The following is a 21,811-nucleotide window of genomic DNA, read 5'->3' as shown; positions in this document are numbered from 1 at the left end:
CTGAGCGTGAAGCACACTGCTTAGATGGGAGTAGCTGGTCATCAAACTCTGCTTAGCACAGGCATTATAAACAGGAGTCACCAAGACATTTTTTTTTCTCATGTGGGTGCTGGAGAGCTAAACTCTGGTCCTCCCACCCAGGAAGCACTTGGGCAGGAGAGTCCTCTTCCTGGCCCTAACATGTCTTTTGTGTTGTGTGCACAGGTGCATATAAACATGTATGTGTGATTATGTAAAGGTGAGATTATCCTCAGACATCTTCCTCAACTGCTTCTCTGCCTTGTTTTAGATAGAGTCAGTGGACCTGTAGCCCACTTGCTTAGCTAGGCTGGCTGGCCAGTGAGCATCATGGTTCTTGTTGCCTCTGCCTTCCCGGTGCTGAGGTCACTGACACTGTGGCTTCTCACTTTTTCTATGTGCTTGGTTGGAATCAATCTAAGGTCCTCACATGTACAAGGTAAGTGCTTTGCCACCTGAGCCTTCTCCAGCCCTGCCTCATATTTTTAAGTAGAAATATGTGCAAATAACAAGCTTCACAGTTTGGATGGGGAATCATAGAAAACAACCTATTTGTGTTTAATCCAAAACTGTTTGCTGTTTGCATTTACATAAAAATCCCTCAACAAGTATACTTAGCTTAAGAAAGATCCCAGAAAACAAAGAGCCGTGATTGCACTGCTGCTCAATCCTCAAATAGCTTACAAGGAACGTTTCTCTCTATTTTTAGTTAATCTTTTTCTTTTTCATATATTGCACCTCAATCACATTTCCCTCCCTCCTTTCCTCCCAGTCCCTCCCCACACCTAGCCTCTCCCCCAGATCTACTTCTCCTCTGTCTCTCTTCAGAAAAGAGCAGGCCTTACAGGGACAGTGTTTTTCTTTAAAGAAAATTTCAGTTGGCTGGGGAAGTAGCTCAGCTACCTGTCTAGCCCTGCGAGAACTCTAGTTTGAGCCACAGATTGTATGGAGAAAAGGAAAATGCTAACTAAGTATTGTGGTACATGCCTGTGACCCCTGAGCTGGAAGACAAAGGCAGGTAGATCCCTGGGATTCTTGGCCAGACAATGCAACCAACTTAGAGAAGTGAGAGACCTTGTCTTAAAAAATCAAAACAAGCAAACAAACAAACAAAAAAAGCAAAAAATAAAAATCAAGGTAGATGTTACCCGAGGAACACAAGAAGAGTTCCCATGGCCTCCACATGCCAGGTGCACACACAAACACACACACACACACACACAGACACACAGACACACACACACAAACACACACACAAACACACACACACAAACACACACACACACAAACACACACACACACACAAACACACACACACACAGACACACACACACACACAAACACACACACACACAAACACACACACACACACACAGAGTCTAACATTTAATTGTCATAACAAAGTGTAATAAATGCTGCCATTAGACACAATTCAAGGTGAAATTCCAGACAATTTTACAAATACTACATATAGTATATTTTTAACCAAAAAAATTAAATTACATCCTTTTCCTCTTTCTTTCTTCCCTCAACCATTCCCATAAACCCCCTTGCTCTCTCTCAAATTCATGATTTCTACTTTTTTAATTGCTATTATCAAACTTTAGTTGCTGTTAAACTATATAAATATAACCTGCTGAGATTTTTTTTTATTATTTCTTGTATGCATATGATTTTAAGACTCCACACTTGGTACGGGCTAGCCAATTCAGACACTGTTATCTAGTAGAGGAGTTTGGAACTCCTTAGACTCATGGACTGGAGAGATGGCTCAGTAATTATAAGCGTTCACTGGCCTTCAGAGGAGCCAGGTTTGACTCCCACACTGTGTCTTATGACCATCTGCAATCACATGTCCACGGGATCTGAAGCCCATTACGTGTAAGCAAAATAACCACATACACAATAACATTTTTTTTCAAAACATACATAAAAACATAGAGTCCACGTAGTTAGTCAAACTTGGAGAATTCAGGCCTCAAAATTATAATCATGGGACTGGGACTGGATTTCATCAGCTGACTATTGCAAGAGTGATGTTCTAATTTACAAGGACAGAATCAGAAGACTGAAAAGAACTTAAAATATTTTTAGCAGCATTTCTGTAATTTACATGGAAAGGCTGACATTTAAAGTTGGCTTAACAAAATACTTGCTTACTGCGTGCACAGTAATATTGGAAGAGCTTAACACACCATGCCTAACGGAAAACAAACGAAAGCCTAATAGTCAACATAGCTTTCCTCCTCCCTGACGCCAGCCAGGTCTCTCGTTCACCTACCATCTTGTGCAGAGTTGATGACAGCGATGAGGCTGTAGGGCCCATCCCCTTTGTTGTTGAATGCCTTCACTTTTACTTGGAACGCAGTGGAAGGGGTCATGGTTTCGTCTTTGTGGACATAGCGACCAGTATCTGGGTTAGTAACTGTCACTTTCTTCCATTCTTCTCCATCAAATGGCTTAAATGCCACTATGTAACCGAAATTGTTACCATAATGGTATTCTCTTGACAAAGGCTAAACAAAAATTCAAATAACAAATAACTTTGTGATACAGTTACTAGGAAGATTCCTATGAGAAGACAGTCATACAGAGAAGAATGCCCTTGGTAAAACAATGTTTCATAAATGAGGGATAGTTATGAGGATGCCAGAGCACTCAAGTATATGCATCCATGAGACGATGCCATTCCTGGAGTGTTGTTCTTAATGCTCCCTAAGCATCTATGTGCCTGCAACCACAATCACATCCACTCCCAATTAGTTCTTCCCTCCCTCATTGTGGGAGAAGTCCCACCTTCCATTTGGTATTTTCTCAGCCCATGGAATCTGCCACTGTAAGAATCTGCAGTACCCTATGTGCCACCTCCTGGCTTCCCTTCCTTCCCCTTCACACTGTCTCAGTCAATTCCACACATTTAGTTTATTCATCTACTGCTACTCAACTCCTACAAGTTAAGTTTTGCAAAGATAGGAGTTTCATGTATTTCTTTTCCTCTTCATCCTTAGAAACTAGAGCACGGATGAAAAAATGCAGAATGAATGAGTAAAGAATCTAAAGGCCACAATAGGAACCCAGACTCCCTAACATTGAAGTTATCATCAGGAAGTGATTTCTAGGAGGAATAGGAGCAGGTGCCTGGGAGGCAGAACAGAACCACTCCCATGTGCAAGGGGCTGGCTTTGGGCAGCTGCTTTCTGAACACTGCAGCAGGGCTTCTTTTCCTGGAACTTACTCAGGGTTTCTCTGGAAGACAACTGTTGTTTGCAAGGTTTGTGGCAGTATAGGCTGTTCTAATACCTTCTCTTTAAATTTTTGTAGGTTCCATATTTATAAATGTTGGGATATATTAGCACACACACATGCTTTCAAACTAGTAAAAAAAAATTTCCTAAATCTCACTTGAAGAAGATCTGATTTAAATGGCCACATAGTGGAGTTAAGTCACTTTCCACTATATATCCATTTCTTGGATGAATCATTTTATTTCATGAAAGGAATAAAGATAAAACCTGGTACTTTTCTTACCATTGTTGACATCTTGTTGTGATTATTATCTTCCACAGTCAAATACTAAGAATACTGAACGAGTGGGTTGTGCAGAGCGTGTCTGCGCAGGTGCCAGAAGCCTCACTCAGACAATCTGTGACTGTTATTCTGTTCCCTGTCCACACAGCCCCTGCTTTGAAAATTCAGTCTGACATGGAGCTTTCCTTTGAGTCATGAAAACTGAGTGAAATGCTTGACTCTTAGTGTCAAGCCCTTTGGGTGACTGCTAAGCAGATTAAGAGGGATTATAGCAGTGACTAAAGTCAGGCTTGAGCCAGAGCCAGTGTTTTGTTTAGAAACGGATTTGATGCCATTTGTGAACATAATCTTTAGTGTATAAACACCCAGGCAAAAGGGTACATGACTTATAATAGGTTAGAAGATGCCGTGTGCTCACAATCCCTGTGGGATCAAATAGCTGGGTGTTTTCTAGAGCAACACTTCCCTGGGCAGCCTGTGTCTTGTCTGGCACAGGAAGTGCTTCCCAAGCACAGAAAGATAGGAAATCTGATGTGCATAAAGTAGCTATTCTCTTGCATGGGTTGAGTATTCCTTTTTATTTTCGATTTATTTTAATAAAAAAAATGGGTTTGCATTTAAAACTAGATAATCATCTTTCCCATGCAGCTTGTTAGTACTCACCGCCCATGTTATCGTCAGCTCTCTGTTGCTTCCACCGCCACCTCCTACATCCGAGGGAGCCACATTTGGTGCTGAAACAAGTAAATTGCAAAAAGGAAATAGAAGCTAAGAATGTCTTTCCTGAGAATGAGGTTCTTATTTGGCACAGAAGCCATGCATTCTTCATCCACTGAGCACAGTCAGCTGCAGCAGGAGCCGCAGAAGTGTACATTCATCCTCTTGCATCATGCTTCGGTCTCTGTAGGACTACATCATGTAGTTTCTACACGAGAGAACTGTCCTTTATGTGTTCCTCCTTAGCCCCAGGCTAGCACACCTCTCCTGTCACTGATGGACACGGAGGAACTCACACACTGTTCTGGACAGATGTGCATGAAAGAACTCACACACAGCTGGTTTGTACTTGACCCATAATCAATTTTCAATAGTCGTGATGTTTCCTCTTTCAGCCCCAGATGTCACTCTTTCTCACTCTTTTAAAAGCCCTGTTGCTCTTATCTGCCCAGCCCCGTGTCCTCTTGGTTGGCTTTCCTTGGAATCCCTCCAGGGTAGGCACTGCCCTTTAATACATGTCAGTCATATAAATTCCTTGATGAACTACGTACTTCAGCATCATAGAAACAAAAATGCATGCTGATCCTGTCCATCAAGCTATGTGATGTCCCTTCCTCATGAAGAGATTAATATGAAGCCCAAGAGACAAATTTATTATTCAGTTGTCACCACTGTGTACAAGAGGGTGAAGCTGGGCACACAAGGATGCTAAGAGGTGAAGTGTAACTTACTTGTTTGTTAATGTGTGTGTGTGTGTGTATGTGTGGTGTGTGTGTGCGTGTATATACTATATAAATTTTGCAGGCCAGGATGTTAAAATCTGTAAATGTTCTTAGCCCCATAACTAATATTCTAAATTTAGATCTCTGTTTGCTATGAAATATCTAACAAGCATCTTTTTCTATAATCAGTAAATCAAAGATTTCTTTTCTCTAAATACAAGTAGAGTGATTGTGGGGAAATAATTTCAAAGTAATATTAAATAAACTGTTATAAAAATGCACAGAATCAAATATTCCTCTTCTTAGGACAAGTGTATTTACCAAGACATTTCTTTGTAAAGCTCTTCATTATAACCAATTTAATCCTTATAAGTTATAAAAGCTAAAAATAGTCTATGTCTCTATTGTACTAAACATCTTCTATTTTGTGATAAGTTAAATACTTTCTAGCATGCTTCAAGTGATGAATTTAAGACTTATTTTCTTTTCAAAGACTATCCAGTCTGTTCATGCTGTTAAACTCAAAACAAGAAAACCTCAAAGGTAAGAACTGTGTCTCTTAGTAAAATATTTTGCCTAGATTGTTGACTTATTGAATGTTTTTAGCTTCAGCCGGGTAGAAGCAATTTTCCACAGAGGGAATTGATATATAATGTGTCTAAATTGATTCAGAGAGCAGTGCAGTTGGCACTCTATGCTCAGTCCTGCTCAAGGAGGAAGCCTTCCTTCCCACAAAATACTAGGTCCCAGGGAAGTAAATCTTGATAAAAATTAGCACACATGTTTCGTTTCAGGCTCTGAGCATTTAACAGAGAACAAACTTAGTGTTCTTTAAGACATAAATTATCAAAACAAACTTGAACTAATGTTTAAAAATTATAAATTATTAATAGTAAATAAACAATACTTATAATTTTAAAGTAAGATGCTTTAAATCATCCCTTTGCCAGCATTTTGGATAAAGAGTATTTTATTTCTATTTACAAAGGGGCCTGCGTGTTTCAGCTTATAGATCCAAAAACAACTTGGAGATCAAGTCAATATCACAATTATTTTTAGTAATTAAAGAAAAAAATATTTCCAATTTTCCTTTTATATTTTAATCCTTAAATAATTTCCAGTTAAAATCTCTTTGGGCTTAATTTGGCAATATAACAGCTGGCATGTAAGAAATTTTGAATATGAAAAACTTATTTTCTAAAGATTGGCTTTTGATACATAATATGCTGACAACTTATTTTTTGCTTAGTGCTTTATCATGTATAGTCATCCTAACACAAAAATTTAAACATCAAAATTTCATTATAATTTAAAAATTAAGAGATTGAATATGATTGCATATGTCAGTCTATAAAACCAGGGATTCACATTCAATGTTCTATTTTCAATGTATAAAGTGTTTTTTTAATAGTTCCTTTTAGCTGTCAGATTACAATATGATTATATCATTAATATACAATTATGAAGTGCTACTAGTAAAATCACATGAACTGTACAGTGTTTGTAACTTGTGAGATCCTGGTCTGGCAGTAGAGCACACTGCTATGGCTTCTGACATGGCTCCCAATTTAAACAGATGATTTCCTATTGGAGAATGCAAACAGATTTGGAATCCACTATGTCTCACCCAGCAAGACCACAAGTTTCTAATATTTGTAAATATAAAGAGGCTGCCACATAGCTCCGTGACTCCCTCAGTGAACTCACAATAAGAGAGTAACTCAGCTCAGGTGAGGACGTTTAGTTTGGCAGAAATAAAGGTTATAAGCAGAAAACATAATGCACAATAAATTTTTTTCTTGATACCTCAATCCAACTGTCTTTTGTTATTTAAAAGAAGTTAAAGGATTAAAGATTTCTAGTGTTCTTTTTTTGTTAATGAGAAATGGAAGAATCATTCTAGTGCATTTGCTAAACTTATTTCCACAAAACAATAAGGAATTTTCTTATACTACTATTGTTACTAATATGTTTCCTCTCCTATTAAACATATTTAAGAAAAAGAAAGATGGAAAACAAAAAAAACAGAGAAAATGAAAATAGAGGAGTAGAATCGTTTCATTAGGTATAAAACTATATGTTTTACATGTCATTCTTGGCTGTGATGTTATTTCCTCATTAAATTGATTTAAACTGGCAAATACATATGAAAGCTATCAAAATTAATGTGCCTTCACCTGCAGAGATATTGATGTGGGTATAAGTCCTGTGATGATACTTAGCAAAGGGGACGTATTTGTTAACATTTTAAATCAAAATTGTATTTCTCAAATTACAAATGTCTTCTATTTCTTCACATGAACACATGAACCTAAAGAGTGCCCTTCGCTGTTATCCAAGTCCTTAAATATTAAGTAACTGTAGAGAAATGTGTAGTGAGTCACAGGTCTCTGAAGCGATGAGGCAGGGTTTCAGCAGATCAATGGCCAGCAGCTACCACTATATGAGAGTGGACCAGAATGACTTAAATCTAAACATCGCATCACATTGGCCGGGTATAAGCTTATCCTACTCATCTATAAATCTGGAATGATGACACAGGCATGGTGAAACATGCCTATAACTGTACAACTTAGGATGGTGAGGCAGGAGGGTCTCATGATGAAGAATATGCTGCATTATATAAAACACCTAATTGAAGGGAATATCAACAGTAATAGTGTTGATCTGGCAAAGTTATTGTGAGAATTAGGTGAAGCAATACAACCAGAGAGTGTGCAGTCTACCTGAGAACACATAGGTGGTGAGGTAGGTCCTTCTGTCTGTGTGTTGCTTTTATTGGTTAATGAATAAAGAACTGCTTTGAGCCTATGGCAGGGAAGAACAGAACTAGGTGAAGTATGCTGGAAGGAAAAAAAGGCAGAGCCAGAGAGAAGCCACGGAGTGGAGAAAGATGCTGGGAACTTTAACCGGTGAGTCACTGTCACGTGGTGATACACAGATTAATAGAAATGGGTTAAATTAAGATATAAGATTAGCCAATAAGAAGCTAGAGCTAAAGGGCCAAGCAGTGTTTTAATTAATACAATTTCTGTGTGATTATTTTGGTTCTGGACAGCTGGGACAAACAAGCGGCTCCTTCAACACATAGGGAACTATGGCCACAATTGAAGCTGGTCAATGGAAGACTGTAAATTATCTTCTGGTGGACTGGCACATGTTGTAGACTGCTGAGATCTTTGTTTTTGCTTTTTTTTCATAAAATAAGTGAAGCAGAGAAAACCTTGTTCCTTGGACAGGATCTTGACTGGGAAGGAGAAAGCATGTTATTGCTGTGTTCTCTGTTAGGCTCTGATGGCATTTATAGAATGCCAGAGAAGGAATATCATTTAATTAAAAATAATTAAGGAAAAGACTTTTAAAAGTTGATGCCAAAAGAAACTGGTTGGAAATAACATCCTTCTCACAGATTTTAGGTTTCATGACTCCTTAAAACAACTTTTCCAATAATGTAGGGATAGGACACTTAGACTGAAAACTCTAGCTCTGTACAGTTGAAGTCATAAATGTATGACTCCTAGAAGGGCATTAGATATAAATTATTTTATAGACTGCAATATAAGATAATCAAACTTAACCTTTTTGAGATAAAAAATGCATCACTTCTACTATGAGATTTAAAAACTACTTAAGAGCCAGGCGGTGGTGGCGCACGCCTTTAATCCCAGCACTCGGGTGGCAGAGGCAGGCGGATCTCTGTGAGTTTGAGGCCAGCCTGGTCTACAAGAGCTAGTTCCAGGACATGAACCAAAAGCTACAAAGACACCCTGTCTCAAAAATCAAAAAAAAAAAACCTACTTAAGATTGGCCTCCTACTAATTGTATTTAGGTAGTGAGTGCCTAGCTGAGCAGTGGTGGTGCATGCCTTTAATCTTAGCACTTGGGAAGCAGAGAAAGGTGGATTTCTGAGTTCGAGGCCAGCCTGGTCAATGGAGTGAGTTCCAGGACAGGCAGGGCAGTTACACAGAAAAACCCTGTCTTTAAAATAACAAACAAAAAAAAGAAAGAAAGAAAAGAAAGAAAAAAGGGAGAGCCGACCTATGAGCAAAGCCAAAGATTGTCTTCAAACTGCTGCTCAGAAAATATACCGTTTTCACACACACATACACACACACACACACACACACACACACACACACACACACAAATCAATCCAACTCAATGAAGAACAAATGGCCTAAACTTGAGACAGGTATGATGTTACAATTGGAATATTTACCTAACCCAACTTAAACACTGGGATTGTCCTGAAATTTTATTCTGAAATGAAAGCTTGTTCAAACAAATCAAGTTTGATTTCTTGGTGTGGAATTCTGTGGTCCAAACCGCCAGTCACGTCACGCTCCATTTGTTTGCCTTTGTTTTTCAGATCATCACACAGAGGCCACCATTGCAACATAGGTGGCATCTGAGGCAGCAATAAATAAGCAAACCCAAGACCTGGCTATGGGGTGTCTGTGTCTCATACATTTCAACCTGGATCACGCCTTCCTCCTAATGAAACTTCTGTGGTATAGAGAAAACAGAACGTTCCAGGTCATGTTGCAGGGAACTAAACTAAAACAAAACCTTCTGGTGACATTTACTTTCGCTTTTCAGGTAAAAGACTTTAATCCAAGTTCATGAAGTAGGTGAGTGTTCAGAGTTCTGCTTGGAAAGCTGTCTTAAAGACCTAGCTCAGTGACTCGGAAGAGACACCTGGATTGGAAGTTTGGACTTACAAATATGAGCCTTGACTCATATTTGAATCAACTCTTTGAAAGAATCCAAGCCATTAATAAACACAAGGATAGGCTTTCCAAAACAAATCATGGATTTCAATAATATTTTCTTCATTTTGTCGCTCTCATGTTCATCTGATCAGCTGCGTAAAGATACACAGAACTGTGGAAGGTAATTCATTATGGCCATCCCCATGATATTAAAACTTATAGTTCGATTTGGAAATCAGGTCAAGGAACTGGGGCAGCCAAAAATACGGTAAGTGATATTAAGGAACCACCATGGAATTTTAATGGCAGTCAATCATCTTTTTAACATCTTTAACTCAAATAAAATGATGAATTTTGGCAAGGAAAGTTAAAATATGTGAACTGAACCACCCCCATTTTTTTGATAGATAGGGATTAATAAAAAGGATAAGTATTGTCAGAATCAGACATTTTAGACAATCAGACAAAATCACATTTTACCTTGGAAACATGGGATAAAGAAAGAATGGAGTATTTGTTAAAATAAAGGGTATTTATTTTTAGCATAAAAATGTAAATCAGAATTGGCTTAGCGGCTATGAGAACCTAGTTAGAATGAAGCCCAAAGTTCAGAGTATATACCCTGTGTCTTATGTCATGACTCCTCAGTGCTATGACCCCATGAACCTTTACCAACTCCCTCATTTCCAGACCCTTCCTGCCCTCTAACCCCTGCCCATATATGCCAGTCACATGGGTATTCAACTGTAAATGTTTTTGTGGTACATCAACATGGTGAACTTCCAAAATCATTGAACTTGCTTAATACAGTGTCTTCCTGGTAAAGATTTACAATTTACATTAAAAATTATACATCCTACATACAAACTTTATTTGAATAGTTTCTGGTGGAATATTCTGAGAAATATGAAATTTATAGGTTTTTATATAATCAATGTATTCCCTACAATAATATTTCAGTAGTTATTTTGTTGTTTGGGGCTACACACACATTTTTAGATGAATCACTGATGATGGAAAATATTTATAAATGCATTCTAGTATTTTAAAGGGGTATTGTATCATAAGCTTATGGAATTTACAAAGGTTCTTGCACATACCAGCGCCATCTGTTCTGATCCTGTTTGAGGGTATGCTGGGTTCTCCTGTACCTAAAGTATTGGTTGCGACCACTCGAAATTCATACTCCATCCACGGGATCAAATCCACTGCTTTTGCAGCCTCCATGTTTCCTTCGATGATTGGGGGATCTAAATAAAATCAACATAAAATAGAGATCAGTAGTTGACTAAGTTCTTTTTGTATCTAAAGGAGACACATACACAATGGGTTGGCATAAAATATCTTTCAATGACAAACGCTGAGTTGAAAGGAGCTAGAGAAGAGAGAGAGAGAGAAGAGATTGGTTACACACTAGAGAAGAGAGAGAGAGAAGAGATTGGTTACACACTAGAGAAGAGTGAGAGAGAAGAGATTGGTTACACACTAGAGAAGAGTGAGAGAGAAGAGATTGGTTACACACTAGAGAAGAGTGAGAGAGAAGAGATTGGTTACACACTAGAGAAGAGTGAGAGAGAAGAGATTGGTTACACACTAGAGAAGAGTGAGAGAGAAGAGATTGGTTACACACTAGAGAAGAGTGAGAGAGAAGAGATTGGTTACACACTAGAGAAGAGTGAGAGAGAAGAGATTGGTTACACACTAGAGAAGAGTGAGAGAGAAGAGATTGGTTACACACTAGAGAAGAGTGAGAGAGAAGAGATTGGTTACACACTAGAGAAGAGTGAGAGAGAAGAGATTGGTTACACACTAGAGAAGAGTGAGAGAGAAGAGATTGGTTACACACTAGAGAAGAGTGAGAGAGAAGAGATTGGTCACACACTAGAGACAGTGACACAGGTGGCTGCAGTTGGCCTGCCTAGAAACCCTGAGTGGGGGGCTGGAACCTTAAACCTCTGCCAAGCTCCTAGTTGCAGCCTTGCTGCTAATCCGTGGGCTACCTCTTGAGTAGAAAAGAGCCATTCCCTTGGAGCAAAAGCGAGGGTGGTTTCCTATGGCAGAAATTAGGCGAACTTCCACCACAAATGATTTTCTGCTCAAATTAAAAATGACAGTGTGACTCATATTGCTTGTAGGGTTTGTAGACTTACACCATCTTGGAGCTAAGCTTATATGGCTATAATAAGTTCTCAGCAATCAGGTCACTCAGGGGAGATTATAAATCATTATTAAGATATGATAAAAATACACAACTAAGACAGGTCTATATCTTAGTTTAAGCTTGTTTCAAACATTCCTACATGATTTTAGTAAATATCTTACACACGTGTGTGTAAATACCTGTGTAATAGTGGGAGAATTGTTCTTTAGGCTTGCCTGGGACTCATTACACCGCTATTTGGAGGGAGCTGTCATCTGTTTATGCATATTCTGTGTATAACACACAGCCTTTGAGGAGGTGGTGCTCAGTTCCGGTTTTCACCTTTATACCATTATGCATAACCAAGGCTAGTTTGGGTTTCACCATGCCTAATTTTTTTCTTTTTAATACCAATTTTGTCAATTGTCCTATCATCTTGCCAGAACTTTGTTTAAAAGATTGAACATACATTTTTGACTTTCTGAAATCGTACACATACAGGAAAGACTAAACAAACTTAGCAGTTTGTATTTACATATTTATTCATTTATATGTGTGTGTGTATAACCACAGTAATAAAAGAAAAAGAGACCATCAATTTGAGCAAGTGAAGGTGTCAGGGGAGGGACTGGAGAAAGGGGACTTTAGGAAGACTAGGAGGGAGGAAAAAATAAAATTAGAAGGGGACAAAGAAGGAAATTTGGTGTGGGAGGGCCTTCTGTCTGTGTGTTGCTTTTATTAGTTAATGAATAAAGCAACTCCTTTGGGCCTATAGCAGTGGTATAGGGGAACCGAACTAGGTGGGGAAAGCTAGGCTGTACATTGGGAGAAAGAAGGGCAGAGTCAGAGAGAAGCCATGGAGCCACTGCCAGAGTCAGACATGCTGAAATTTTGCATGTAAGCCACTGCCATGTGGCAACACACAGATCAATAGAAATGGGTTAAATTAATATGTAAGAGTTAGTCAATAAGAAGGTAGAGCTGATGGGCCAAGCAGTGGTTTAATTAATACAGTTTCTGTGTGATTATTTCAGGGCTAAGTGCCCAGGAATCAACAAGCGGCACCACCCCCACTCCAACAAAAATTCAGGTGGAAACATGAAAAGACTAATTAGACACACAAACTTACCTGTCTTGGCATCTTTCCAATCATCTGAGAGAATGGTCTTGGTCTGGATAGTGTATTTAGAGATAGGACTGTGATTGTCTGAACCACGGCTCCAAGTCAGTGCCACAGAGGTAGCTCTAATGTCTTCTATTCTCAGGCCACCTGGAGGGCCTGGGGGGCCTGGGATGAAAATGCAGGTAAGAACTCAGTGAGTGTCAGTTAGGGAAGTAAACACGCATGGGGACACACTAAGGGTTTTCCTGAAGTTCTTCTAATCAGTGCAGTTTGTGTTGGTTGTTGCTTTTCCTCAAATGTAGACAAAAAGTAGTGATAGCATATTCTGTGTTGGCACCCAGTGATTCCATGTGTCCCTTTGTAAGGAAGGCAGTAAATGTTGCCATTAAAACATCAGTGGACCAACACTTACTCAGCATGTAAGGGCATTTGCCACCAAGCCTTAAGACCTGAGTTCAATCTCCAGGATCCACATGGCAGAAAAAGAGAACTGACTCCCAAAAGTTGTCCTCTGACCCCCAGACACATGGAGTTGTCCTTTGACCTCTAGATGAGTGCTTGTGTCCCTGAATAAATGTTTCTTTTAAAATATACAAATTATCCGCTATGTTCAGAGAGTCCGGTTTTATCCCAGGCAATGGGTTTCTGATCCTACTGCACGCACTGGCTTTGTGGGAGCCTAGGCAGTTTGGATACTCAACTTGCTAGACCTGGATGGAGGTGGGGGTTCCTTGGACTTCCCACAGGACAGGGAACCCTGATTGCTTTTCGGGCTGGGGGGGGGCTTAATTGGGGGAGGGGGAGGGAAATAGGAGGCGGTGGTGGGGAAGAGTCAGAAATCTTTAATAAATAAATAAATTTAAAAAAATAAATAAAATATACAAATTTAAAAATCCAGCAATTTACTCATGATATAAGTGAAATTGCTGAATACAGAAAATGTAGCTGGCTTCAGCAAAACCAATACAAATTAGAGCGTGTTGAGCTTTAATGAATGCCTATTAATTGCATGAATCCCATATTTAATTCAAATATAAGAATATTTGATCCAGTGTTTCGTTCTCCCTCTCAAGAAAAAATTAAACCTCTTACTACAACCTATATGTCATAACATTAATTATAATGATAATGTATTCAATCTATTTTATTTGGATTTCTGAGAATCGTTTTATATATGTTTTTGGCTATTAAATTTCCTATTAGTCAAAACAATAAAGATAAATTACATTGAGAAAGATTTCTCTACTTAAATATTGAAGATAACTCTCTACTTAAAGGCCCCTACCCTGAAAATATCACATCAGATGTTGACAAGTCTTAGAACACATGACTCCATGGCCATTGAACATAAAACAGTGTTACAATAGGTTTCCATAGGTACATCATTCTGTAGAAAATATGCTACCTATTTATTCTGCAAACCTACTGCACCAGGCTAAAATGGATAGGTCTTAGGGGTTTCCGTGGCTCTTTAGCTTGAAAAGATTGAGCTGACCAGCAAAGCACTAACTAGAGTTAAGCTGGCAAATGCCAGGGAATGGGTCAAGTTCTTCTATTTCAGGTCTTGATTTTTGTTTTCTTCTTAAAACTGAGGGCCAGAGGAGGTAATTTAAGTAATAAACTACAGCCATTATGTGCTGCTAAATCGTTTTGGTTAAAAGACATCGAGTGCAGAAATTCAGAAAATTCCTCCACTTAACTCTCTCTGTACCACAAAGGCGTCTATAACTGAATTGTGCCTATCAAATACAGCAATCAACTATTTTGTTAAGTTGCACTTGTTTTAATAGTGAGTTGTACTAAAGCGCATGTCTGTCTTTATCCTGCTGCTATTGCCTCCCTTATGCTCTATCAAGTGAGTATGCAGCCTACGTGGCTGTTGTTGTATTTGTGATTTGTTTTTCTGGGAGACAGGCAACGTCTCACACCTTTGCCAATCTCGAGGAGGAAGTATTTGTGTGTCAATAAACACAAGACACTCCCTGTTGCTGGCAGTATCTTTTATTCCTTAGAATGATATATATGAACACAATAAAGGTAAACGAGTTTTTAAAATTCATCATCAGTGAGTGTGCTTATATTTAATGTTAAACAATCAAATATAGATATGTACATAATATAAAGCGCACTTGCTAGTCAAAGAAAATACAACACATTATATATATAGAGATATATATATATAAACCAAACTGAAACATAGGACAGCTTGTGAATGAGACTTATGGGAAAATCAAGTACCGAGCATAGCATTTCAGAGAATTAAACTAGAAAAGCAAGATAAAAAAGGAGAGAAGCAGTTTTTAAAAGAGCATAAGTTTTTACGATGCATCAGAACTCTGCTGAGCATTAGAGTATAGCAATGTTACAAGGAACTAAAGGAACTCTCAGGTTAGCATCTACCTGCTCATGTGCACATCCTTTCCCTGCTCTTTTTTCTCTAGAATTCTTGGAGTTTCAGGTGAGCAATATCGCACAGAGAACGGATGATCATGGGTATGTTAGTATATTTGTTAGGAGCAATGTGTGCATCATAATTGTGTTGAGTTGCTCAGTGTCCGAAAAACAATTACCGAGCAAATATATGGTGGTTATTTTTTAATTTTGATCTTGAATGCACGCCTGGCTTGTTAGGGTTCATTGCTGACCATATGGACGAAGTGATCACAGCTGAAGTCCTTATAGCAAACACACTCCTCATTAACACACCAACACTGAGAGGCTCTATTACCAGGAGATGGAACTGAGAGAGTGGATGAAAGGAGTGGCCAGTGCCCCAAAAACCCTTAGGTGAAAATATTCTTTGCAATCTTTCATCTAATATAAAATAGACTTTATGCTTCATAACCTCTTATTCTGAGCCTTAGCCTTTAATGGCTATACCATCTCTATAGGTTCTCACCTAGTTATTTCTTGTATTTGTCTCCAAGATAAAGATTCCACTCAGAAAGAAAAACATCATAATATTAAAAAGCTGGAATTTGACAGTTCAAAATAAGCACGGCTTTAAAATTCATAAGCTAATTTAATGTGGTCAGGGTTTTTAAGCTCAGGGGTTCTTGCTTTCTCAAATGTGAAATGGGAGTCATGTGAGTTCATCATTAGACTGTCGTTGTGACTAACATAACAAGCTTAAAGAATTTGGTTCCAGGCAGGCTTAGTCCCTCAGAACCCTTAGTCCACGTCAGCTGTCATTATCACTGCAAGCTTTCTAGGAGTTATGGCTCTGGGAAGCAATGATTACTCTTAACAAGAGCTGCTAATTTATCATTGGAAAGCAGCAGGGACCCCAGCAAATGACGTGTTTTCTGTGGCATTTGATGGAAGAGAGGGAAAATCCAGACTGCACAGCTACTGTGGAGCATGGAATTCTAGATGGCCTGAGCTGACCCCAGGCCAGGCTGCTGTGCTTTCCACAGGAGGGTTTGAGGCAGTGGATGTTAATGTTACTTGGTCGGTTATTTTAACTCCCCCCCCCCAAATGACAGTGCTGTGGTAGAAAACGAGACAAAGAAACTGCTTAACCTAGAACAAAAGAAGGCACCCAACAAGCAGAACCCACTCCCGAGCCTCTTGTCAAAGGGATGTGGAGGCACTAGGGTTACACATAATTGTGCCTTTAAGGTCCATGGGGGTTACACACAATTGTGACTTTAAGGTCTGATGTGGGAGTGTCATATATCAATCTGTTGATTTCATTGGTTAAGTAATGAAGAAACTGCTTGGCCCTGGTAGGTTAAAACATATGTGGCAGGAGTAAACAGAACAGAATGCTGGGAGGAAGAGGAAGTGAGCTCAGAGGCCATGCTCTCCTCTCCCGGGCAGACACAATGAACCAAGCCGCCAGGTCAGACATGTTGAATCTTTCCCGGTAAGACCGGTGCTACACAGTTTATTAGAGATGGGTTGATTGGGATATCAGAATTATCCAGTAAGGGCTAGAGCTAATGGGCCAAGCAGTGTTTAAAAGAATACAATTTGTGTGTTGTTATTTTGGTTGTAAAGCTAGCCATGCGGGAGCTGGGCAGGATGAAAAGCAAGCCCGCAGCTCCTACAACAAAGGTCCCTTCCTTCTTTCCTTCCTTCCTTCCTTCCTTCCTTCCTTCCTTCCTTCCTTCCTTCCTTCCTTCCTTCCTTCCTTCCTTTCTCCTCTTCCTTCTTTCCTCTCATCACTGTATACCCTCAATAAATCCTTATGGGAAGAACTGACATCAGGAACTGCACAAGCAATGGCCAGAGCAAATATTTTCAGCATTTGCCATGTAGTCAGCATTTCTTAGGACATCCTCATCCAGAAGAAGATGAGCACATATTTTTGTGACTAGCCCTAGCAAAGTCAAGTTATTAATTTTTCTTACCATCATTAAATACTTGGGAGATGAAAACAGTAGGAAAAAAAGAAGTGAAGGGAGGAAGGAGGAAAATGGCAAGAAAGAGACGGAGAAGAGAATAAAGTTGGCGAAAGCAGTTTTCTGGTTTTCACCGCTCTCCGACTTCAGTCACCTCACAGTCTCTCCGGGTCTTCTGCACTGCATAGTTCTGAGCTCATCTCACATCTCTATAGACAGGCTGATCTCTGTTTCCTGATCCAGCCAGATGGTGCCAGGGCAGTCTTGTGCTTGGCTAGGAGTATCTTGCTGCACTACTCAGATAGAGGAAGGGACATATACTGCTCTTCCTGTTATACCACCAGCTCCACCCTTTCTGTTTGCCATCCACATGTTCTTTCTCTCCTGCTTTCGTATCCTCTGAGACTGTTGACCGAGGATGCTCTCAGCCATCACCTTTCATCCTTGTAGGATAAAGCACAGCTAGTTACCAGCCTCCTTGCCACAGGCACTGGGGAGCCCACAAATGACAACTGAAGCTGGTATCAGGTCTGGTACCCAATGAAGAAATATAGAACTGTCCAGTATCCAGGAGGTGGCAGAGAGGCTCCCGTCTGTCACATCCATAGTTTCTTTCACTAATTTACTCTTGGACCTTAACCATTTTATTATTAAATCATTGACTACTGGTAGATGAAGAAAGAACCAGTGCTCAGTGCTCCTCACAGCTGGTATTAGTGTATTTTATTAAAGAATTCCGGTCTGGAAAGATGATTGCCTGAACCACTTGAGCAGTCAGACAGAATGCAGTCATGATAGGTGACAAACTTTCCTAGCACAGTGTAACTAAATCGGGGAATGTCAATTAGAAAGCTCAGAGCACGTATCTGCAACGTGAAGGGCTTTCTAATGCTGCCCGCTAACCATTTCCGAAGAGCCTGTGTTATATCACCTATTCTTTAAATAAACATGGTTCCAGTGTGGGCATTCTCTTTCCTCTGAAAAGTGGCCAGTTTGTAATTAAAAAGAAAATGAAACAACAAAATAAAGCAACAACAAGACACCGCATTACAAAACATATTTTGTATCCATTGTTAATTTTTACCAAAGTGATGCAGTCAGATCAAAAGTTTGAAGAGGCTGAAAAAAATCATCAAAACCATCATCTTTTATTTGATTAAAACAATCTCAAAATAAAACTGGTCAATAGAGAAGAAAATATGTAAATTTTAACTGGCCAAAAGCTTCTCCTTTACCAAATAGAAGACCCTTCATTACAACTGGCTTGCTAATACCAGAAAATTTGTGAGGATAATGGCAATTTGTAATGCTATAAAATCAAATCAGTGTGTCATGCAGCTGTTCAAGTTTTGGCAGCAATAGGACAGAAATAAATACTGAACATCCTCTGATATTGATTACAAAAAAAGAACTTCTACACCTATTAGAAATAAGATGGAGGCAAGAGGAAATTAATGAAGCTAAGAAACCTTGTCTAAACATTAGCAGACCCTTTCCTTTCATGAGATTTCTTTATGAATTTTCAGTCTTTGTTTTCTTATCTGGTCTTGGAGGTATCACCTCAGATACAGACTACATAAGAAAATGCCTTAAGTAGAGACTCACATGTGTTTCTGTGGTGATGTTTATAGACACACAGAAAAAACCCTCAAAATAATTTTAAATATTTAGTAAAAAAATTTATGTAGGTAGTTCTTTATGCCAAGCACATCTAGAAGATATAAAGGACGCATATAAGAGATCCCGAGATCCTTGGCCTCTAAAAATCATTGGCAGCGTAGCCACCCACTGTAATTGTCCAAGAGCAATATACACATCCCTCAAATGGTTCCTGCACTTTTCCAACCACAGATAAAGTTCCTGGGGACACAAATCACTAAATGAAAGGACTAAATAATATCTCATTGCTAGACATAAAACTATCTAAGTAGGGCAAAGTTATTTCTTGGAAAAACATTAAGAATTTTAAGATTAAGTTTGGTTTCTCTTCAAATAGAGAAAACAGAAGAAATGCAAGCAGTCCTATGAAGAATTGCACATCCAGTATCAATCTTCACTTCAGCTCAATCCTCATTCAAACCCCAACCTTCCCCCTGAAGGAGAAGGCCGAGACGGATCATGGTACGAGTGACGACAGTTTAACGTGAAAGCATGCTGTTGAAGAAGTCGCCATCTTCCTGTGAATCTCACTCTACACACTGACCAAGTGCTCTTCCCAAACACAGACTTTGCTCCCAGACTCCTGAAGGTCATGATCCCTGGCTTATAGCTGTTTTCTAACTGTTCCTCCAAAGCGTGGAAGACATCATTAGATAAGAAAGTCACTAGTAGTGTGGCCCCACCCAGCTTGCACTCCAATGAAAATGATTGGTGAATTGGACAGCAACACTTCATTACCTGCTGTAATAAATTAAACAGCTCGAGTAGCAGCAATGCTCCCCTTTTTATATGCCATCAGTTCTTCTTAACTTTTGGGGGTAATGGGCTAACTTCAGAGATGAATAATATCAAAGAAAAACAGGATAGGAAACATGGGACTTTTGCTGGGCTAGTATACGATGCCTTCAGTTAGTATGCTAGGCGTTGTTTTCAGGTGTTAGTGAAGCTAATCCAGTATTTTAAAACATCTTACTTCAAAGCATGTTAACTTTCAAACATCCTCTACAAACTAGGGTGGGCAATGGAATGGCGAAAGCTACAAGGTTGGGTTAATTAGTCAAATCTAGTTTGGCACTTTTTTTTTAAGTTTGGAGGATGGGGACTTTCACAAAACAGGTGAGTGTCCAGATCACCAGGTTGGAGGCAGGCTGGCACAGACGGGGAGAAAGGGGTCCACCATGTTTTTCTCGCCGTCTTTTCTCTTTTTACCTGCAAGAGGAAAGATCAATGCTGAAGGGGATGTCCAGATGCCCAATTTGGGCAGGAAGTCACCCGCTTTGGGTCTTGCCATGTGTCCTTGACAGTGGAAATCATGAATAAAGAGCTACCTAACTATCAAAGATGTTGCCCAAAGGAGAGAAGCTGACACTATGGGCATTGGTCCAGGGACCCTCCTTTCCCCCTCAGCATTAACTGAAGTTGGTAAGCACAAGAATTGTAACTAGAACCCGCTGGCAAAAGCCAGAACTTACATGCAACTCCTCCCACCTAAAGAAAGATAACAGAAGGAAATGAAAATAATGAAAGAAAGAAAAAGGAGAAAAGAAAGTTGGAACTTCTGGATTCTAAATTTCATTCTGTCCAGTTCTGGTCTACTTACTAACCAATATGTGCTGAAGACTTGTAATTACAAAAGAAAAAGAAAGAAGAAAGAAAGATTTTAGATTCAAATTCTAAGAGAAAAATATTCATAAAAATGTATACTAGTATTCCCTTTGTAAACTTAGCACCAGATGCTCACTGATTGGGTAGCCTGAGACCTCTTGTTCTCAGTGGAAGCAATGAATACTAATACCTGTTTGCCTGATGCTGAAGGCCAGAACCTTCCCATCACTGAATACCAAGCTGCGTTATGTGTTAATGAATCTATATAATTAGAAAAAGGCTTTGGCAGTTTGTACCATTGCAGAGTTGCTTCTTTGCGATTTGAGGTGAGGAGTGTAGAGAGAGGGGGGCTAGAGCCAGTCACACAGGCCCTATCCTCCACATTAAGATGCCTTTGTGTTCTTGTAGGTTGTTTAAATCCAAGACCCCAGAGGAACCTAATGGTTTAAATTGACAACAGTCTCAAAACTTGGAGAAATTCTTGAAATGGAGATAAAGCTTTCTCCTTGAGAGACACTAGGAATGCTGGGAGCTGCTACTTAGAGGCATGTTCTTTAGGTCCTCAGAACCCATACGCTTCCATATTCACAGAGGGCTCCTGTCCTCTGGTTTGTCACAAGAAAAATCTTACTAAGTATTGGAAATTCAGAAGATGTGCACACTTTATCCATTATTATACCCAATCTTTAAAAATCTATGTGTGTACGGGCTACCATGCACCACATGCGTATATTACATGATGCTTGCAAGAAGGTAAGTATATGAATCTCTGTACACGTTTACCATTTCCTGATGGAGGAAACACTTGAAACCTTTCTTCTAACTTTTGTAGAAGGAAAAATATAGCGAGCACATTATTCGCTGCTATATTTTGGCTGTCAAAGGTGTACTGCAATAGAAGACCCGAGCACGATTCCTCTACCTGACCTTATCAGGACACCTGCTGTTCTCCCGTCCTCTCGTCATCCCATACTCATCCTTCAGGAAGTTTGTGCCCAGTGCATTTTCATAAGGATTATATGTTTTTCTAAAAATAATACACATCTTATAACTAGGTGTATTTCCTAAGAACTACATGAATTTCAAGTTTTCCCTGCAATATGGTTACTCTCTTGAGAATTCCCGTGCCCTTTGGAACACTGGGGTGCTGCTCCAGGAATGAACTGATGAATGTCTACAAATGTCCTCTTATGTCTTCAGGCTGTCCTGAGCCACAGTGTGACTACTGCTGACAGAAAGCA

General features: G+C 39.4%; 1 protein-coding gene across 4 annotated transcripts in view; it reads right to left on the bottom strand.

The window, feature by feature from the left end:
- Positions 1–21,811, bottom strand: part of Cntn1 (contactin 1) — a 275,291-nt gene that overhangs the window by 35,954 nt on the left and 217,526 nt on the right. For 2 of the 4 annotated variants that reach the window (XM_075960410.1, XM_075960411.1), the window contains exons 16-19: positions 12,967–13,125; positions 10,798–10,947; positions 4,210–4,280; positions 2,300–2,534 (exon numbers count right to left, since the gene is read on the bottom strand). In XM_075960410.1, coding sequence (XP_075816525.1) covers positions 2,300–2,534; positions 4,210–4,280; positions 10,798–10,947; positions 12,967–13,125 — 615 coding nt within the window. Of the gene's footprint in view, positions 1–2,299; positions 2,535–4,209; positions 4,281–10,797; positions 10,948–12,966; positions 13,126–14,945; positions 20,175–21,811 lie in introns of those variants that run through there. The other 2 variants (XM_075960412.1, XM_075960413.1) reach the window with 1 other exon arrangement.

This window comes from Microtus pennsylvanicus, chromosome 2, assembly GCF_037038515.1.
Source record: "Microtus pennsylvanicus isolate mMicPen1 chromosome 2, mMicPen1.hap1, whole genome shotgun sequence".
NCBI classification, from domain to species: Eukaryota; Metazoa; Chordata; class Mammalia; order Rodentia; family Cricetidae; genus Microtus; species Microtus pennsylvanicus.
Note: the sequence above shows the minus strand (reverse complement) of the source record. Positions and strands in the feature narration are given on the sequence as shown.